This window comes from Acinonyx jubatus, chromosome A1 (genome assembly GCF_027475565.1).
Source record: "Acinonyx jubatus isolate Ajub_Pintada_27869175 chromosome A1, VMU_Ajub_asm_v1.0, whole genome shotgun sequence".
In the NCBI taxonomy this organism is placed as follows: Eukaryota; Metazoa; Chordata; class Mammalia; order Carnivora; family Felidae; genus Acinonyx; species Acinonyx jubatus.
The window spans coordinates 127299486-127316773 of record NC_069380.1 but is presented as its reverse complement, the minus strand read 5'-3'; the positions used below and the strand labels follow the sequence as shown (position 1 = coordinate 127316773).

Here is a 17288-nt window from a genome sequence, read left to right as displayed (position 1 = left end):
AAGAGAAAAAAAAAAAAAAACAACAACTAACCAACTAAAAACAGACACAGATGGTAGAATTAGCAGACAAGAACATTAAAACAGTTATAACTGTACTCCATATGTTCAAAAAGAGAGAGGACAGATTGAAGAGGTTAAGTAGAAACATGGAGGATATAAAACAGACCCTTATCAAACTTGTTCAGACGAAAACTACAATGCCTGAAACGAGGAATACTCTGGATGGATTGGTAGGAATTTGACACTGTAAAAGAAAAGATCAGTGAACTTGAAGGTACAATAAGAGAAACCATACAAAATAAAACTCAAAGAGTAAAAGCCTCCGCAAATGAACAGAGCATTTGTGAACTGTGAGACAACTTCAAATAGCCTAATATTGTAAGTGGAGTTCCCAAAAGGAAGGATGGAAAGAGACTCAAAGAAAAGTATTTGAAGAAATAATTGCCGAAATTTTTCTAAATTTAAAGGAAACTATAAATCCATAAGGCTAAGAAGCTCACGAAACTTCAAGCACAAAAGAGACTATATGATGGCACATCATAATCAAATGGCTGAAAACCAGTTTAAAAAAGAGTAACTTGGAAACAACCAGAAGAAAAAAAAATAGATGTTACATACAAAGGGATAAAGAAAAGCAGGACAACAGATTTCTTGACAAAAAAAGCATGTAAAGTAGCTTTAAACTACTGAAAGGAAAAAAAAAACCCTATCAACCTAGAACATTAGAACCAGAGAAATATCTTTTTTTTTAATATTTTATTTTTTAAGTAATCTCTACACCCAACATGGGGCTCGAACTCACGACCCCAAGATCAAGAGTCACCTACTCCACCAACTGAGTCAGCCAGGTGCCCCACCAGAGAAATACCTTTAAAAATATATATTTCAGACATATGAAAGCTGAGAGAATTTAGTGCCAGTAGACTTACATATAAAGAAATGTTAAAGGAAGGCATAGATACTAAAGGAAAATGATTGCAGACAGAAATCGGGATCTACAAAAAAGGAATAAAGAGCATTAGAAATGGTAAAAATATGAATTAAATATGTCATATTTTTCTTATTGATTAAATCTATCTAAATGTTAGTTCACTATTTAAATAAAAATAATGATGTAGTGTGCGGTTTCTAACATGTAGAACTAAAATATATGACAAAAACAGAAATCTTAGAAGGGAGAAATGGCAGTACACCTTCGTAAGGTTCTTATACTCTATATGAAGTGCAAACATCATATAAAGATAGATATGGTCAAGATATGGTCTACAAAACCAAAAGCAGACATGCAAGTAACAAAACAGAGATACAGTTGATAACCCACAGTAGGAAATAAAATTCAATCATAAACATACTCAATACTAATATATTATTTTGCTGTTTAGTTTCAGGGCTGCGAAAGCAAAGTAAAGTGTCAAAGATTCAGTGGCAATTAAACAAGAGGAATTTATTTTTATTTTTTCACAATTCTGGAAGGTAGAAGTCTAAGATCAAGGTGTTAGCAAGGTCAGTTTCTTCTGAGGTTTCTCCCCTCAGCTTACAGATGGCTGTATTTTCCCTGTGTCTTCATATGTTATTCCCTCTGTATATATATGTGTCCTAATCCCCTCTTCTTATAAGGATTCCAGTCATATTGGATTAAGACCCATCCTAAAAACCTTACTTTAACTTAACTACTTCTTTGAAGACCCTATCTCCAAATGCAGTCTTCAAATACAGTCTGAGGTGCTGGGGTTAAGGCTTCAACGTAGAATTTGGAGGGACACAATTCAGCCATAACAACTAGGAATGACAGATGTGACATCACTATAGATTGTAAAGATATTAAAAGGATGATAAGGACATATTATGGTCAGTTTTATGCAAAACATTTGGAAACTTAGATGAAACGGACAGACCCTTTAAAAGAAACAAGCTACCAAAGGTCATTCAAGAAGATACAGACACCCTGACTATCCTGAATATAATAAATTTAATTTGTAGTTGAAAAGTCCAGGCCCCGATGGCTTCAATAGCAAAGTCTATCAAATATTTTTAAAAATAATTTTAACTCGGGGCACCTGGGTGGCTTAGTCACTTAAGGGTCCGACTTTGGCTCAGGTCATGATCTCACAGTTCATGGGTCTGAGTCCTGCATCAGGCCCTGTGCTGACAGCTCAGAGACTGAAGCCTGCTTCAGATTCTGTATCTCTCTCTTTCTTCCCCTCCCCCACTTACATGTGCACTCTCTCTCTCTCTCAAAAATAAACCTTAAAAAAATTTTAAAATAATTTTAACTTTACATAAAGTTTTGCAGGATATTGAAGAAGGAATATATCCAAACTAATTTCATGAGACCAGCATTATCCTGACACCAAAACCAAGCAATGATGTTACAAGAAAAAAAAAATTACTAACCAATATCCCTCAAGAACGCTGATATAAAAACATTAAACAGAAGTTTAGATAAACCAATCAACAATGTATAAAAAGAATACTATATCAGGAACAAGGCAAGAATGTCCATTCTCATTCCTTCTAATCAACAGTATACTGGAAATCCTAGTCAGTGCAAGCAGATAAGATTTAAAAAATGAAAGGCATCCAGGTTGGAAAGAAAGAAAAAATGTCTTTAATCATAGACAACATGATCTTCTAGGTATAAAATCTGATTAAATTGACAAAAAAGCTATTATAACTAATAACTGAGCTTAGCAAAGTCATAGAATACAAGATCAATATACAAATACCAATTGCATATTTATATAATAATAATGATGAACAATCAAAAATTGACATTAAAAAATTATCATTTAGAAATTAAAGAAGGCCCAAATTAAATAAAGAGAAATATAGGGGCGCCTGGGTGGCTCAGTCGGTTGGGCGTCCAACTTCAGCTCAGGTCACGATCTCGCGGTCCGTGAGTTCGAGCCCCGCGTCAGGCTCTGGGCTGATGGCTCAGAGTCTGGAGCCTGTTTCCGATTCTGTGTCTCCCCCTCTCTCTGCCCCTCCCCCGTTGATGCTCTGTCTCTCTCTTCCCAAAAATAAATAAACGGTAAAAAAAAAAATTAAAAAAAAAAAAGAGAGAAATATAATATCCAGGGGTCAGAAGTTCTTTGCAAAGTGATCTATAGGTTCAGCACAATCCCAACCAACATCCTAGGAGGAATTTTTGCAAAAATTACCAAGATCATTTTAAAATGCATTTGAAAATGCAAAGGACATAGGATAGCCAAAACATCTTCAAAAAAAGAATAATTAGGTTGTAAGACTAACATTACCTGATATCAAGAACTATAAAGCTACAGTTATCAAGGAAATAAGGCCCTCTGTCAAACAGCTAGGAAAGATGAAGCCAGGAAATACCCATTTGAGTGAGTGTGGAAGTAGATCCTCTAGGGCCTGACAATAACCATGTGAATGAGCTTCCAAGTGGATGATTCCTGAGAGGAGCCTTGAGATGACTGCAGCCCAGGCCAACACACTGACTGCAGCCTTGTGAGACACATTGAGCCAGAAGATCCATGTAAGCCATGCCTAGAATCCTGATCTACAGAAACTGTGAGATAATAAATGCTTGTTATTTTAGATCTTTGACTTTTGGGGTAATTTGTTATGCAGCAGTGGATCACTAATACATATAGCTATCCTATCACCTGATGAAGACCACCAAGAACTGTCAGTAATTCCCAGCCAAACAATTTGGTTCAACAGTAGGTCCAGATGCTGGGCTGGGGCATAAGTTGATTAGAAACACTTCTAGAGTCATATAATCATAGAACACCAGACATATATAGAGCCTTTTAATTTTATAGATGAAAAACACAGAGGTTAATATGATTTGCCCCAAATGATTAAGGACCTAGGTCTTCTGATGCTGGGATGAGGATAATATTATGTCCTGGCCATTATTTTATGAAGCTCACTTTGAAAGTGTTTGGTGGGGAATTCCTGTAGCCTAAGAAAGCATGCTAAACAATTATTAGTAATACTAAAGCAATACAAGTGCATATCACATACCGAGATGTTCATTATTAATTGTGTTAATTAGACAGGTTTAGTCTAATGTATCTAAAAAGTAATTTTTACCTAACCTTATTATGAGGTTTTATTCTTATATTTTAAGAAATATGTCTGATAAGTAAAGTTTAACTTTCTACCAGAAAGAAATGCTGGATCAGGGCCTTTCTGTCTCTTCCCACTACTTGGCATGTATTTTAGGGTCCTCATCAATGTTTATTACTGTCAATATCAAACAAGCTTAAAGCTACCAAAAACAACCACACACACACACACAAAAGAAACAAAACTAGAAGCTAAAATGTCATCTGAATTATGGGGATAGAGATTTTGAGAGGCTCTATGTAAGAACTATCCATTAAGCCATGGATGAAACTCAAAAGCTTCCCTGAGACTGTAAGACTGTTGGACAGCTAGCACTATACTATCTCCCATAACTAAAACTTTGTCTAAGTGCTCCATACGTTTGGAACTAATTGCTCTGGCGTGCTGTTGTGTGTGTTTCTTTTCAAAATGGACTATTTATAGCAAGTCAGCAGAACTCCCCAATACCTCTTCCTTATGTACTTTCAATTTAAAATTCATTCATTCAACAGATATTGATTGAGCTTGCACTTATTTTATGTTAAGTGTTGAGCAAGGCCCTAAGACTACAATGATGAACACAGTAAGAACTGTAACCTAAAGTGTCTTTTAGTCTGGGGAGAGGAGGTAGATGAGGTAACATGGAAAAATCTACAGTGGTTTAAGTTTAATGTTTGGGAAGCCATAAAGTGAGATGGGGGGAAAAAAAAGAGCATGCCACATAGCACTAGGAGGTGAGAGGTGGGGTCAGAAAGGAGTTCCAAAGGAGTCAATGTGTGCTCTAAAACTCAGAGTAAGTAAGAATTAGCCAGGTTATTAATGAGGTAGGCAATATAGTATGCAATAGTATGCATAGTATGCAATGAGGTAGGCAATATAGTATGAAGAGTAAAGATTTAGCGACAGATATTTTGGTTTAAAATCTTGGTTGCAGCTGCTGTTTGTACTTAGGAAGTTATTTAACCATTCTGTGTTTCATCTGGAGGAATCAAAAGGGAATTTACACAACTTCTCACCATCACATCTATGTGCCTATCTGTATCTATGGCTGTATACTCTACTTTCTTGCTATTACAACTGATGAACTTCTCATGCTCTTGTCAAAGGCCAATTCTTTCACATATGTACTAAACTCCATCTCACCTCAAGGTCACTTTCTCTTGCATTATTAATGCTTCCTTTTTGGTTGGTTCTTCCCCATCATTATTTAAAAATCTGGTTACTTCTCTGAATAGCCAAAACAATCCTGAAAAAGAAACCTAAGGTTGGAGGCATCATAATGCTGGACTTCAAGATGTATTACAAAGCTGTAATCATCAAGACAGTATGGTACTGGCACAAGAACAGACACTCAGATCAGTGGAACAGAATACAGAACCCAGAAATGGACTCACAAATGTACGGCCAACTAATCTTTGACAAAGTAGGAAAGAATATCCAATGAAAAAAGACAGTCTCTTCAGCAAATGGTGTTGGGAAAACTGGACAGCAACATGCAGAAGAATGAACCTGGACCACCTTCTTATACCATACACAAAAATAAACTCAAAATGGATGACAGACCTAAATGTAAGACAGGAAGCCATCAAAATCCTAGAGGAGAGGGATGCCTGGGTGGCTTAGTCAGTTCAGTGTCTGACTTCAGCTCAGGTCATGATCTCATGGTTTGTGAGTTCAAGCCCTACATCAGGCTCTGTACTGACAACTCAGAGCCTGCAGCCTGATTCAGATTCTGTGTCTCCTTCTCTCTCAGCCCCTTCCCAGCTCACATATTCTCTCTCTCTCACTCTCTCTCTCTCTCAAAAATAAACATAAAAACAAAATCCTAGAGGAGAAAACGGGTAACAACCTCTTTGACCTCCACCACAGCAACTTCTTACTTGACATGTCTCCAGAGTCAAGGGAAACCAAAGCAAAAATGAACTATTGGGACTTCATCAAGATAAAAAGCTTCTGCACCATGAAGGAAACAATCAGCAAAACTAAAAGGCAGTGCTTAAGGAATGAGAGAAGATATCTGCAAATGACCTTATCTGATAAAGGGTTAGTATCCAAAATCTATAAAGAACTTACCAAACTCAAATAATCCAGTGAAGAAATGGGCAAAATACATGATCAGACACTTTTTTGAAAGAAGACATTCAGATGGCTCACAGACACATAAAAAGATGCTCAACATCACTTATCATCAGGGAAATACAAATTAAAACCACAATGAGATACCACCTCACGCCTGTCAGAATGGCTAAAATTAACAATTCAGGCAACAACAGATGTTGGCAAGGATGCGGAGAAAGAGGAACCCTTTTGCACCACTGGTGGGAATGCAAACTGGTGCAACCACTCTGGAAAACAGTATGGAACTTCCTCAAAAAATTAAAAATAGAACTACCCTCCGCCCCAGCAATTGCACTACTAGGTGTTTATCCAAAGGATAAAGGAGTGCTGTTTTAAAGGGACACATGCACTCCAATCTTTATAGTAGTGCTATCAACAACAGCCCAAAGTATAGACAGAGCCCAAATATTCATTGACTGATGAATGAATAAAGAAGATGTGGTACACACACAGACACACACACACACACACACACACACACACACACACACACACACGTATTACTTGGCAGTCAAAAAGAATAAAACCTTGCCATTTGCAACAATGTTGATGGAACTAGAGATTATTATGCTAAGCAAAATAAGTCCATCAGAGAAAGACAAATATCATATGATTTCACTCATATGTGGAATTTAAGAAACAAAACAGATAAACATAAGGGAAGGGAAGCAAAAATAATATAAAGACAGACATGGAGAAAAACCATAAGAGACTCTTAAATACAGAGAACCAACTGAGGGTTACTGGCAGAGTATTGGGTGATTGGGTGGGGAGAGGGGCTAAAAGGGTGAGGAGCATTAAGGAGGACACCTGTTGGGATGAGCACTAGGTGTTATATGTAAGTGATGAATCACTAAATTCTATTCTTAGAAAAAAATAATTTGGTTACTTCTCCTATCTTTAAAACACAACAAAACATAGGGACATCTGGGTGGCTCAGGCAGTTAAGCATCTGAACTAGGCTCAGGTCATGATCTCACAATACCTGAGTGGAAGCCTCACATCGGGCTCTCTGCTGTCAGCGTGGAGTCCATTTTGGATACTCTGTCCCCTCTCTCTCTGTCCCTCCCCCACTTGCATTGGCTCTCTCTCTCTCAAAAAGAAATAAACATCAAAAAAATTTTAAACAATAAAACATAAAATTGCTCTCTTTACTTTCCCACCCAGGGTCTGCCTCAATACTCATTCCCTTTTACACACAAATTCCTCAGAAGCATTGTCTATACTCATTCCCTCCCAATATTCTTTTGCTATCCTTTCTTTATCAGGCTTTTGTTCCTAACACCCTACACACTATTTTTTGGCAGGATCATGGAGTCCTTTGTTCCTAAAGCAAAGAGTTAATTCTCAAGCTTCATTTAATGGTTGAACCATTAAATGGTTGAACCATCCTCCTTGAAAATTAGCTTCCAGCACATGAAACTTTTCCCCTTCTCCTCCTCCTCCTCCTCCTCCTCCTCCTCCTCCTCCTCCTCCTTTCTCCTTTTCTGGCTACTTCTTTCTTGTCTTCACTGTCTCTAAACCCTGGAGCAGTCGACAGGACAGTCTCTGAACGTCTCATCTTCTCTTTACACTTATTCTCTTTGTGAACTCATCCAGTCTCCCAACGCTAAACACCATTTATTAGCTGTCAACTCCCAAATTTTCCACTAAATTCTTGGCTTATATACAACTTACTATCTTTCCTTCGATGTCTAATAGATATCTCAAACTTAACATTTCCAAAATTGATTCCCCCCGCCCCAACTTGCTCCTCCCACAGGATTGCCTTCAGAGTCAACAGCATAGAAAAACAGCCCATTTTTCCAGGTGAGGCCAAGAGCTTAAAAGGCATCACTGACTGCTCTCCTTTCTCTTACATTCCATATCCAATCTATCAGCAGATCCCACTGGGTCTGCTTTTACAAGACCCAGAATGCAACTACTTCTTCCCACTCCCACCCCTACTCTGGTTCAAGTCACAGTTACTCCTTGCCTAAATTATTAGGAGCCTCCTGTCTCCATGTTTTGCCTGTGCCCTCTTAAGTCTCTGCAGTGCAGCAGCCAGAGTGATGCTGTTAAATATAACAAAGCATATGACTACTCTTTTCAAAACCCTCCATGGCATTCAATCTCACTCAGAGTAAAAGCCAAGGTCCTTAAATTATCTATAAGGTCCTACAAGACTGGGTATACTCTTACTTTTCTAACTTCATATATTAATTTCCCTCTGGTTCTGTTCCAATCACACTGGCTTCCTTGCTGTTCATTAAACATCTGAGCATGCTCCTGCCTCAGGGCTTTTGCACTCACTCTCCAGGAATGCTCCTCTACTACTTATCTGCATAACCAGCTCCTTCTTCTGCCTTTATTCCAAGTCATTTCCTCAGTAATGCCTTTTCATTACAGTATTTAAAACTGCAAAACTCTCCCCAACACTCCCTATTTCCTCTCTCCTGTTTTATTTTCTGTGGCCATTAACATACTATGTAGTTATTTGTCTGGTTTATTGTCTTTCTCCCACCTACTCTCCCAGTCCAGAAAGTAAACTCTATGAATGCAGAGGTCCGCCACAGATATTTACTAAAAGAATGAATGAATGAAGAGTGCATCCATCTAACACGTATCCCCCATACATTTTGGGGACCGCTACTCTACTAATAACTGACAAATATTCATCTGGATCTGAAAATACTTTAGATTCATTTGGTGTTGACACTATTTACTTTAAAAGTTTTCTTTCTCTTTCCTTTCTTTTTTTTAATACAGTGTGTTGTGTATTTATTTTATTTTACTTTACTTTTTCATGGTATGGAATTATTTTTTACATTTAATTGATATGTACCACTATAAGAATAATTTTATTTTCAGTGTTTGGTTGATACATTTATGTTAAGGGTAAGACTCACAGGATACTTATGCTGAATTACTGGATCAGGACAAAGCCATAAAAAGCATTAGAACTGGGATTCCTAGGTGACTGAGTCAGTTAAGCATCCAACTTCGGCTCAGGTCATGATCTCATGGTTTATGGGTTCGAGCCCCGTGTTGGGCTCTGTGCTGACAGCTTGGAGCCTGGAGCCTGCTTTGGATTCTCTTTCTGCTCCTCCCAGCTTGTGCTCTGTCTCTGTCTCTGTCTCTCTCTCAAAAATAAAAATAAACATTAAAAAAATCATTAGAACTTCATTTTAATTCCTTGAAAGTCTCAAAGTTTTTGAAAAACGAGTCAATACCTATTTGTTTATTTGTAACTCTATTTTTATAAACATTTTAACTCTATACTATTTTTGGAAAAAATGATAAAATAGACTCATAAGGAGGTACAGGCATTATTTAAGAATTGTGAATGTAGCTCATAACATTGGAAAGTCTGTTAGAATAAAAAAATCTCAATTATTGCTGCTAGAAGTTATCAGTTTATATTCTGCATTTCTTCAAAAAATCTCTGGTCTCTACCCATTTTTATGTTCTTTTCTCATAGTTCTGATATTTTCAAAGCTAATAAGGTAAAACAGAAAAGATAATCCCGAAGAAATATTTATACTCACATACTGGCATAAAAGTAACTTAATGCCTATAGTTATCACAAGTAGAGTATGCTTCACCTGCCAGGATGCAGTAGGTCTACTGTTTGCAGTTTGTAGCCGTATAACATAGGCAGTATATCTAATCTTTCTAGACCTTAGATTCCCTATTAAATGGGTATAATTACAGTGTCTACCTCATAGGATTGTTGTGATGATTAAACATTATAATGATCATGGGGTGCCTGGGTGGCTCAGTCGGTTGAGCATCTGACTTCGGCTCAGGTCTTGATCTCACAGTTTGTGGGTTCGAGCCTCATGTCAGGCTCTGTGCTGGCGCCTCAGAGCTTGGAGCCTGCTTCAGATTCTGTATCCCCTCTCTCTCTGCCCCTCCCCTTCTTGCACTCTGTCTTTCTTTCTCCAAAATAAATAAACATTACAAAAAATTAAGGGGCGCCTGGGTGGCTCATTCGGTTGGGCGGCCGACTTCGGCTCAGGTCACGATCTCGCGGTCCGTGAGTTCGAGCCCCGCGTCGGGCTCTGTGCTGACGCTCAGAGCCTGGAGCCTGTTTCAGATTCTGTGTCTCCCTCTCTCTCTGACCCTCCCCCATTCATGCTTTGTCTCTCTCTGTCTCAAAAATAAATAAATGTTAAAAAAATTAAAAAAAACATTGTAATAATTATAAACAATGATTATAAACAGCAATGATTATAAACAATGATTATAATACCAGGTAGACAAGTAAATACTGGGTAAGTGATAAGTGATATAAAATAAATATTGGTATAATCAGAAAGAAAAAGATACATATTGGTATTCTAGGTAAAGCTCTTTTAGATGCAAATAACAAAAGCTAATTCAAGCTGGATTTCATGTGTTCAATATATATTTACTGAACATTTAGCATGTGTCAGGTACTAGGCAAAGAACTGGTAAGGGAAAAGGGAAAATTTAGAACAAGGATATGGGGTAGCACTAATACTCAAAGGCAGATGTGCAGCTGAACTACATTTAGATAGAAATCGAAGAGAGGACTGGAAACTTTCAGGAAACTTAGGAAACATTCTGTCTCACTATTTCTTTTTGCAGACTGGTTTCCATTTTCTTCTTAATAGATCAGCTTTTCCTGCAACAAAGCTTAGATAGTAGATTGAAGATAACTACCCATAATCATATGTTATTGTTCCAGCCATACTGAAAGACTGACTGCTACTGTTATATCTCACTTTGGTCTCTTATCTTAATTCCAAAGTCCTGATAGGGATCAAGTGTCCATCCTTGTCTAAACAGAGGAGGAGCTAACAGGGTCATTTTAAGTTGAGCAAATATTCCAGATGGTAACAGCAAGTATTATTCACAGTTTATGAAAGAGTAAACTAAGACTGAGAAGAATGAATTTACTTTCCCAAGTTCATGTAGGTTTTCTGTGCCAGAAACAATATTTGAACTCTGGGAGTGTGCGACTGCACAGTCAGCACATGAAAGTGAGTGCCTCTGTCAAGTCTGTATTATAGGAGCTTTGCTCAGCTCACCCTAGTACCAGCTCAGCTAATGTTTAAAAGTTCCTTTCACTGGGGGCGCCTGGGTGGCTGAGTCGGTTGGGCCTCCAACTTTGGCTCAGGTCATGACCTCACGGCTTGTGGTTTGAGCCCCACGTCGGGCTCTGTGTTGACAGCTCAGAGCCTGGAGCCTGCTTTGGATTCTGTGTCTCCCTCTCTCTCTTCCCCTACCCTGCTCACCCTCTGTCTCTCTCTCAAAAATAAATAAACATAAAAATTTTTTTTAAAAGTTCCTTTCACTGTATATGTGTTTCCTTACTAAAGTGTGACACCTTCACAATGTTTAAAGAAATGGAATATCTTTAAAAAAGGTCATGGATTCAGATTACTAAAACTTTTGTAAAAAGAATAAACATATAATTATACCTGCTTCTGTTAATTTTGTATAAACAATTTGCCTTCCAGAAGATACTAGTAAAAACACAAACTTACCTTCCCATTCTGTTGGGATATCCCCTACTTCATAGTCGACTTCTCTTTTATTTGCTGTTTCTATAATTCTTTTCTCTCGAATAATCTGTCCTACAAGACAAAAGTGATTACATTATTTTTAAAGGAAGTCATGACACAGTAATTACTACAAGTAATATTTTCTCTTTGGATATTTCACACCTCCTTATTTGGTAAAAGAATTATCAGGACAAAGAGATTCCATTTAGAGTTAGTTTTGTTAGAAAAAGCAAATTCTAGGGGACTGGGTGGCTCAGTTCATTGAGCGTCCGACTTCAGCTCAGGTTATGATCTCATAGTTCATGGGTTTGAGCCCCATGTCAGGCTCTCTGCTTGACAGCTCAGAGCCTGGAGCCTGTTTCAGATTCTGTCTCCCTCTCTCTATGCCCCGACCCTGCTTGTGCTCTACTCTCTGTCTCTAAAATAAACAATAAAAAAAATTTTTTTAAAAGAAAAAGCAAATTCTAAACTTACTACAAAAATTTAAAATTTTCTACCATAGCATGCAAAATTAATTTTGGTAGAGTAAATGTAGATTTTGTTACAAAAAAAAAAAGGAACTAATTAATCTTAGGGCACAAATGGCCAAAAAAAAAAATACATACAAAAAAACATTTTAATAATCAACAGTATTCAACTCCTTCAAATTCTACAAGTATTTGTATTAGAGGTGCCAGCGGCTGCTATGACTGCCCAAGAGAACAGCTACTCACACCCCCTACTATGTAAGGAACCACAAGATCCTGCTGCCATCCCACCGCCACAGTATACTGGCAAACCCAAGGGAACCAACTTATGGGTTCTATTCTATGACCTATGTGAGTGATTACCTCTTACTGGATCTAAATTAAGAAGGCAAAAACTGGGGAACTACGAATGTGAGATCACACTGGTACAGGATGGTAGCAGTGTAGAAACAAGAAAGCAAATGGAGCAGTAAAGAAAAAGGTGTAGAGGAATCAGGGATGGGATGAGAATGCAATAGGCTTACTTATCTCAATAATAAAAATTTGATTAACAGGTATTTTAGGTTCATATAAAAGATATAAAACTATCTGGTATTTTCTTCTGTTTCCACAGTCTCAGTTATATCCTTCAAAGCAGCTTTGTCAAACTGGTGGTTTCAAAACATGTACCCTTCTCAGTGAGCCTTTGAGCCTAGGGAAACCAGGTGAAGTTGGTAATTCCCAAAAGTTAGTGAGTGTGCCTACCTACTCAGGGAATGCAAGCTGAAACAGAGAAGACCATGGTGAGTAAGTATAAGGGGAGGAGCATGGCTTAACAATAATCACACTAGTCAGGGAGAGAAATCTGGCCTTTACAAAATACTACTTTCTCTTCCCACTCCATGACCAACCTTACACTATGCTAAATAGACTGAATGACATAATTAAGCAAAATGACCTTGTTGCAAATCTCTGCCTGAAATTCTACCAACTAAAAATTCCTTCAATTGCAGACCAAGGAAATTCCTCGGAGTGAGTATGCGGGAGAAAGGAAGCCACAAAAGGATAGCCTAAGAAACATGAGTGACTAGTGCTATTTCCTTTGCCTTAGTAATAATAAGTGAAAGGCTGAGATTTCATGGACAAGCCATCAAGAGGTAATAACTGTGAAGTATGGGGTTAGGGAAATTCTGCATTTCATTATGGACTCACTGAATCAAGCTGATTTAATCTTAACACAGAGGTTCCCCAAGTTTTATAAAAGGGACTAACTTTTTGCTTACCTTACCCAATAAATTAACAGTAAGTCAAGGTATTAGCAGTAAAGCCTCTATTGTAGGGACAAGAGTCAGAGTAAAAGGAGCCTGTAACAATGAGAGGTGCATTACTCTCATAGTAGAGGCTCAAAATATCTAAGTGTCTTTACTAAAATGCTATTTGTATCTATATATATAAACAGGTAATAACAAAAGTTATCATAAATTTAGCATACACTAAAGTATGTTTACATGACAATTTTTAAAATGTTTGGAAGAATCAAAATACCTGTGCCTTCATATAGCTCTCATCTGAATATGAAGATATATGTCCTTTTAGCAATCACAAGTACAGAAAGGAAAACTACCATCTAAAACACAAAATGCTAACAAACTGTCTTCTGAAGGTAGGTGGGTGTTCTATAAGCTTTTAAATGTACATCAAAAAATTTAGCAGAGAAGAGGATAAAGAGGTTTACCAGTCTCAGTACCACCACTAAAGGCATATATAATACAAGCATATTTCAATGTCTGTGATAAAAAAAATAACATCCTATCTCTTATCTCTTAGGTCTATCAATTTAAGGTCTCCCAAGATTTTTAAAAATCATAAGCAATACTTATTTGTGTATAAATGAAAAGACAGAGTAACACATGAGTTAGTTTAGCTAATTCCTTGATAATTGCTGCGAAAATCTTATTTATAAATAGAAGACATCAAAGATATATAAAAAATTACATATACAAAATAAGGCTATTAGTTTATTGAATAAATTTTTTGTAATCAGATGTAAGTTCTTGCCCCCAAATAAATTGTTTTAAAACTACTCCATTCTTTGTAATGAGTCCTACTTCCATAATTTTTAAGAACTGGGAATGAAGTCTATCCCTCTCACTGAGTAAGAAATTATACACAAATTGTACACTTATTTGTACTAATATGCTTTCATATAATAGTTGTAAAGATAATCCTACTTATCACAGCAAAAAATTTCCATCTTTACAAACAGATCAAATTTAAGTACCTGGTCAGGTGTAAAAACTTTAGGGTCTAATTTACATTTAAAAATTAATTTGAGGGGCGCCTGGGTGGCACAGTTGGTTGAGCGTCCGACTTCAGCCAGGTCACGATCTCGCGGTCCGGGAGTTCGAGCCCCGCGTCAGACTCTGGGCTGATGGCTCAGAGCCTGGAGCCTGTTTCCGATTCTGTGTCTCCCTCTCTCTCTGCCCCTCCCCCGTTCATGCTCTGTCTCTCTCTGTCCCAAAAATAAATAAACGTTGAAAAAAAAATAAAAAAAAAATTAATTTGATAACAAAAACATTAATCTAATACACGTATTGGCTTAATAAGTCCTAATGCAACAATAAACAATTGACACTGGTGCTCAGTGAGGATTATTATGTAAAACAATGCACAATTTTAATTTTATTTAATTACTTTAATTTAATTAATAGTAAAACAACAGCTTTAATAAAACAGTCAAAACAGGGGCACCTGGGTGGCTCAGTTGGCTGAGCGTCTGACTTCGACTCAGGGCATGATCTCACACTCATGGGTTCCAGCCCCCTGTCAGGCTGTGTGCTGACAGCTCAGAGCCTAGAACCTTGCTTCGGATTCTGTCTCCCTCTCTCTCTGCCCCTCCCCCACTCGTACTCTGTCTCTCTCTCTCTCTCAAAATAAATAAACATAATAATAAAAAAATTTTTAAAAACCAGCCAAAACAAAAGTTTGAATCCAAGTGGATCATAATGGTCAGTGGTATATGGATTTAAAGATAGCAGAAATGACAATATTTTATCTTTTTTTTTTCAACGTTTATTCATTTTTGAGAGACAGAGAGAGAGCATGAGCAGGGAAGGGACAGAGGGAGGGAGACACAGAATCTGAAGCAGGCTCCAGGCTCTGAGCTGTCAGCATAGAGCCCGATGTGGGGCTTGAACTCACCAACTGTGAGATCATGACCTGAGCCAAAGTCGGACGCTCAACCGACTGAGCCATCCAGGCACCCCAACAATATGTTACCTTTTTAAAGGGAATGAGAGGCCAACACTATTTTAGTAACAATACTAAGAACATTATTTGCCTTTTTCACTTCCATTCTTTGTGAACATAGAGTTTTCTAGAAGCTACATGTATGTGATATACCAACAGACTGAATAAAGAAGCAGATATGAAAAAATCCAGCTATCTTTTACTAAGTTAGACATCAGGGAGATTTGTAAAACATAAAGCAATGCTACACCTTTCTCTAAATGTTTCTGTTTGGTTATGTATCATTATTTCTGATCAAAAATATATTTTTGGGGGGTCGCCTGGGTGGCTCAGCCAGTTAAGCATCTAACTCCTGATTCCAGCTTAAGTCATGATCTCATGGTCCTGAGATTGAGCTCCACAGTAGGCTCTGCCCTAGGTGTGAAGCCTGCTTAAAATTCTCTCTTTTCCTCTCCCTCTGCCCCTACCAGGGCACGTGCGTGCACACTCTCTCTCTCTCTCTCTCAAAAGAATGAATGAATGAATGAATAAATAAATAAATAAAATATATATTCTTTATGTAAACAACAAAAAATATTTTCTTTACGTAATAGGTTTACTAGTTTTAATTTTAAAGAATATTAAAATAATTAAAAATTTGGTTTTAGTTTCAATATAAATATTAATACATAACTTATAAACAAAGCTCTGTCAATAATTGTGAAGAGTGAAAGAGATCCTGAGACCAAAATGCTTGAGAACTAAATGTTCTACTAGGAAAACAAAGGAATCCATAAAGCCAAACCACTAAAAGATATAGATAAATAGATGGATAAAAAAATAAATTGGGGGAGATAAAAGAGCTATTGCTTTACCACAGTGCTGAATAATAAATGTATAGAACAAGGGCCAGAGCTGAAATACCATCATTTTGTAACCATAAAGATAAAGACGAGCTCCAGTAAGCATCCATAATGGAAGAGGATTTTGGTTTTGTTTTTATTTGGAAATAATTCCCCTTTCCTCTGCAAATAGGGTGTTCTTACACATCTGAAAGGTGAACAAGACTTACATATTAAAGATGGTTGGGTTAGGAATTACATAATTTCTAATTTGGTACCTATAAATATTGTCATCCTATGGTCTTAGTTACCCTGTAGGTCAGACCCTTGACAGGTGCCAGTCACAGGCAGGTGACACCAAGTCTCCTGAAGAATTAAACAGCAGGCTTAGGCATGTCTCCTTTTCTAGACCACTGCTCCTTCCCTAATGCATCCTCATAGGCAAGGGAAGATATTTGGGCAGCCTTTAATTTTTAAATTTTGAAGCTTCAAAACTCATTAGGTATCTATCACAATGGAGGCAGGATTTTCTTCTACCATTACCAAATTAAAGGTGGAGGCCTATATTGGTTGTGACCCATAAGCACATATAATCCTTGGTGATGTTTCCAACCATCTGTCTACTTCCAGCCTAATATTTCCCACAGGTGGGACAGTGCAAGGGGAGACTAATGCATTTGGAGGTGACTTTGGGGTGGAAAAAGAGGTTGGGTTGAGGTGACACATCTCTGAGATAGCTCTTCCCCCTGCAAATAAACAAGATTGAGACTTTTCTGATGCCTGACAAGAGCCTCTGGCTTGAAGAAATGGTGGTAAGATGGCCAAGTTTAAGATCCTCTCTGTCTGACTCATGTGTGGCCCTCTACCCCAGTGGCAGTGATCAGTGCAACCAGGTGATATTTCTAAATCAGTCTGTCTGGTGATATATAAAAGACTGAATTTTGCATACAACAAGAGGCTTAGAAGTGTTGGTGCATAATACATGAAAGTGAGGGCTACTGAAAGACAAGAACCACATATTCTATTGGTTAGATTTGGGGAATTTTAACCTTATTATGCTG

The 17288-nt window shown here is 37.5% G+C and overlaps 1 protein-coding gene across 1 annotated transcript in view; it reads right to left on the bottom strand.

Annotated features, from left to right (window-relative positions):
• NDUFAF2 (NADH:ubiquinone oxidoreductase complex assembly factor 2) overlaps window positions 1–17288 on the bottom strand; it is a 168202-nt gene that overhangs the window by 58886 nt on the left and 92028 nt on the right. The window contains exon 2 of the mRNA XM_015073819.3: window positions 11694–11783. Within this exon, the coding sequence (XP_014929305.1) occupies window positions 11694–11783 (90 nt within the window). The remainder of the gene's footprint in view (window positions 1–11693; window positions 11784–17288) is intronic.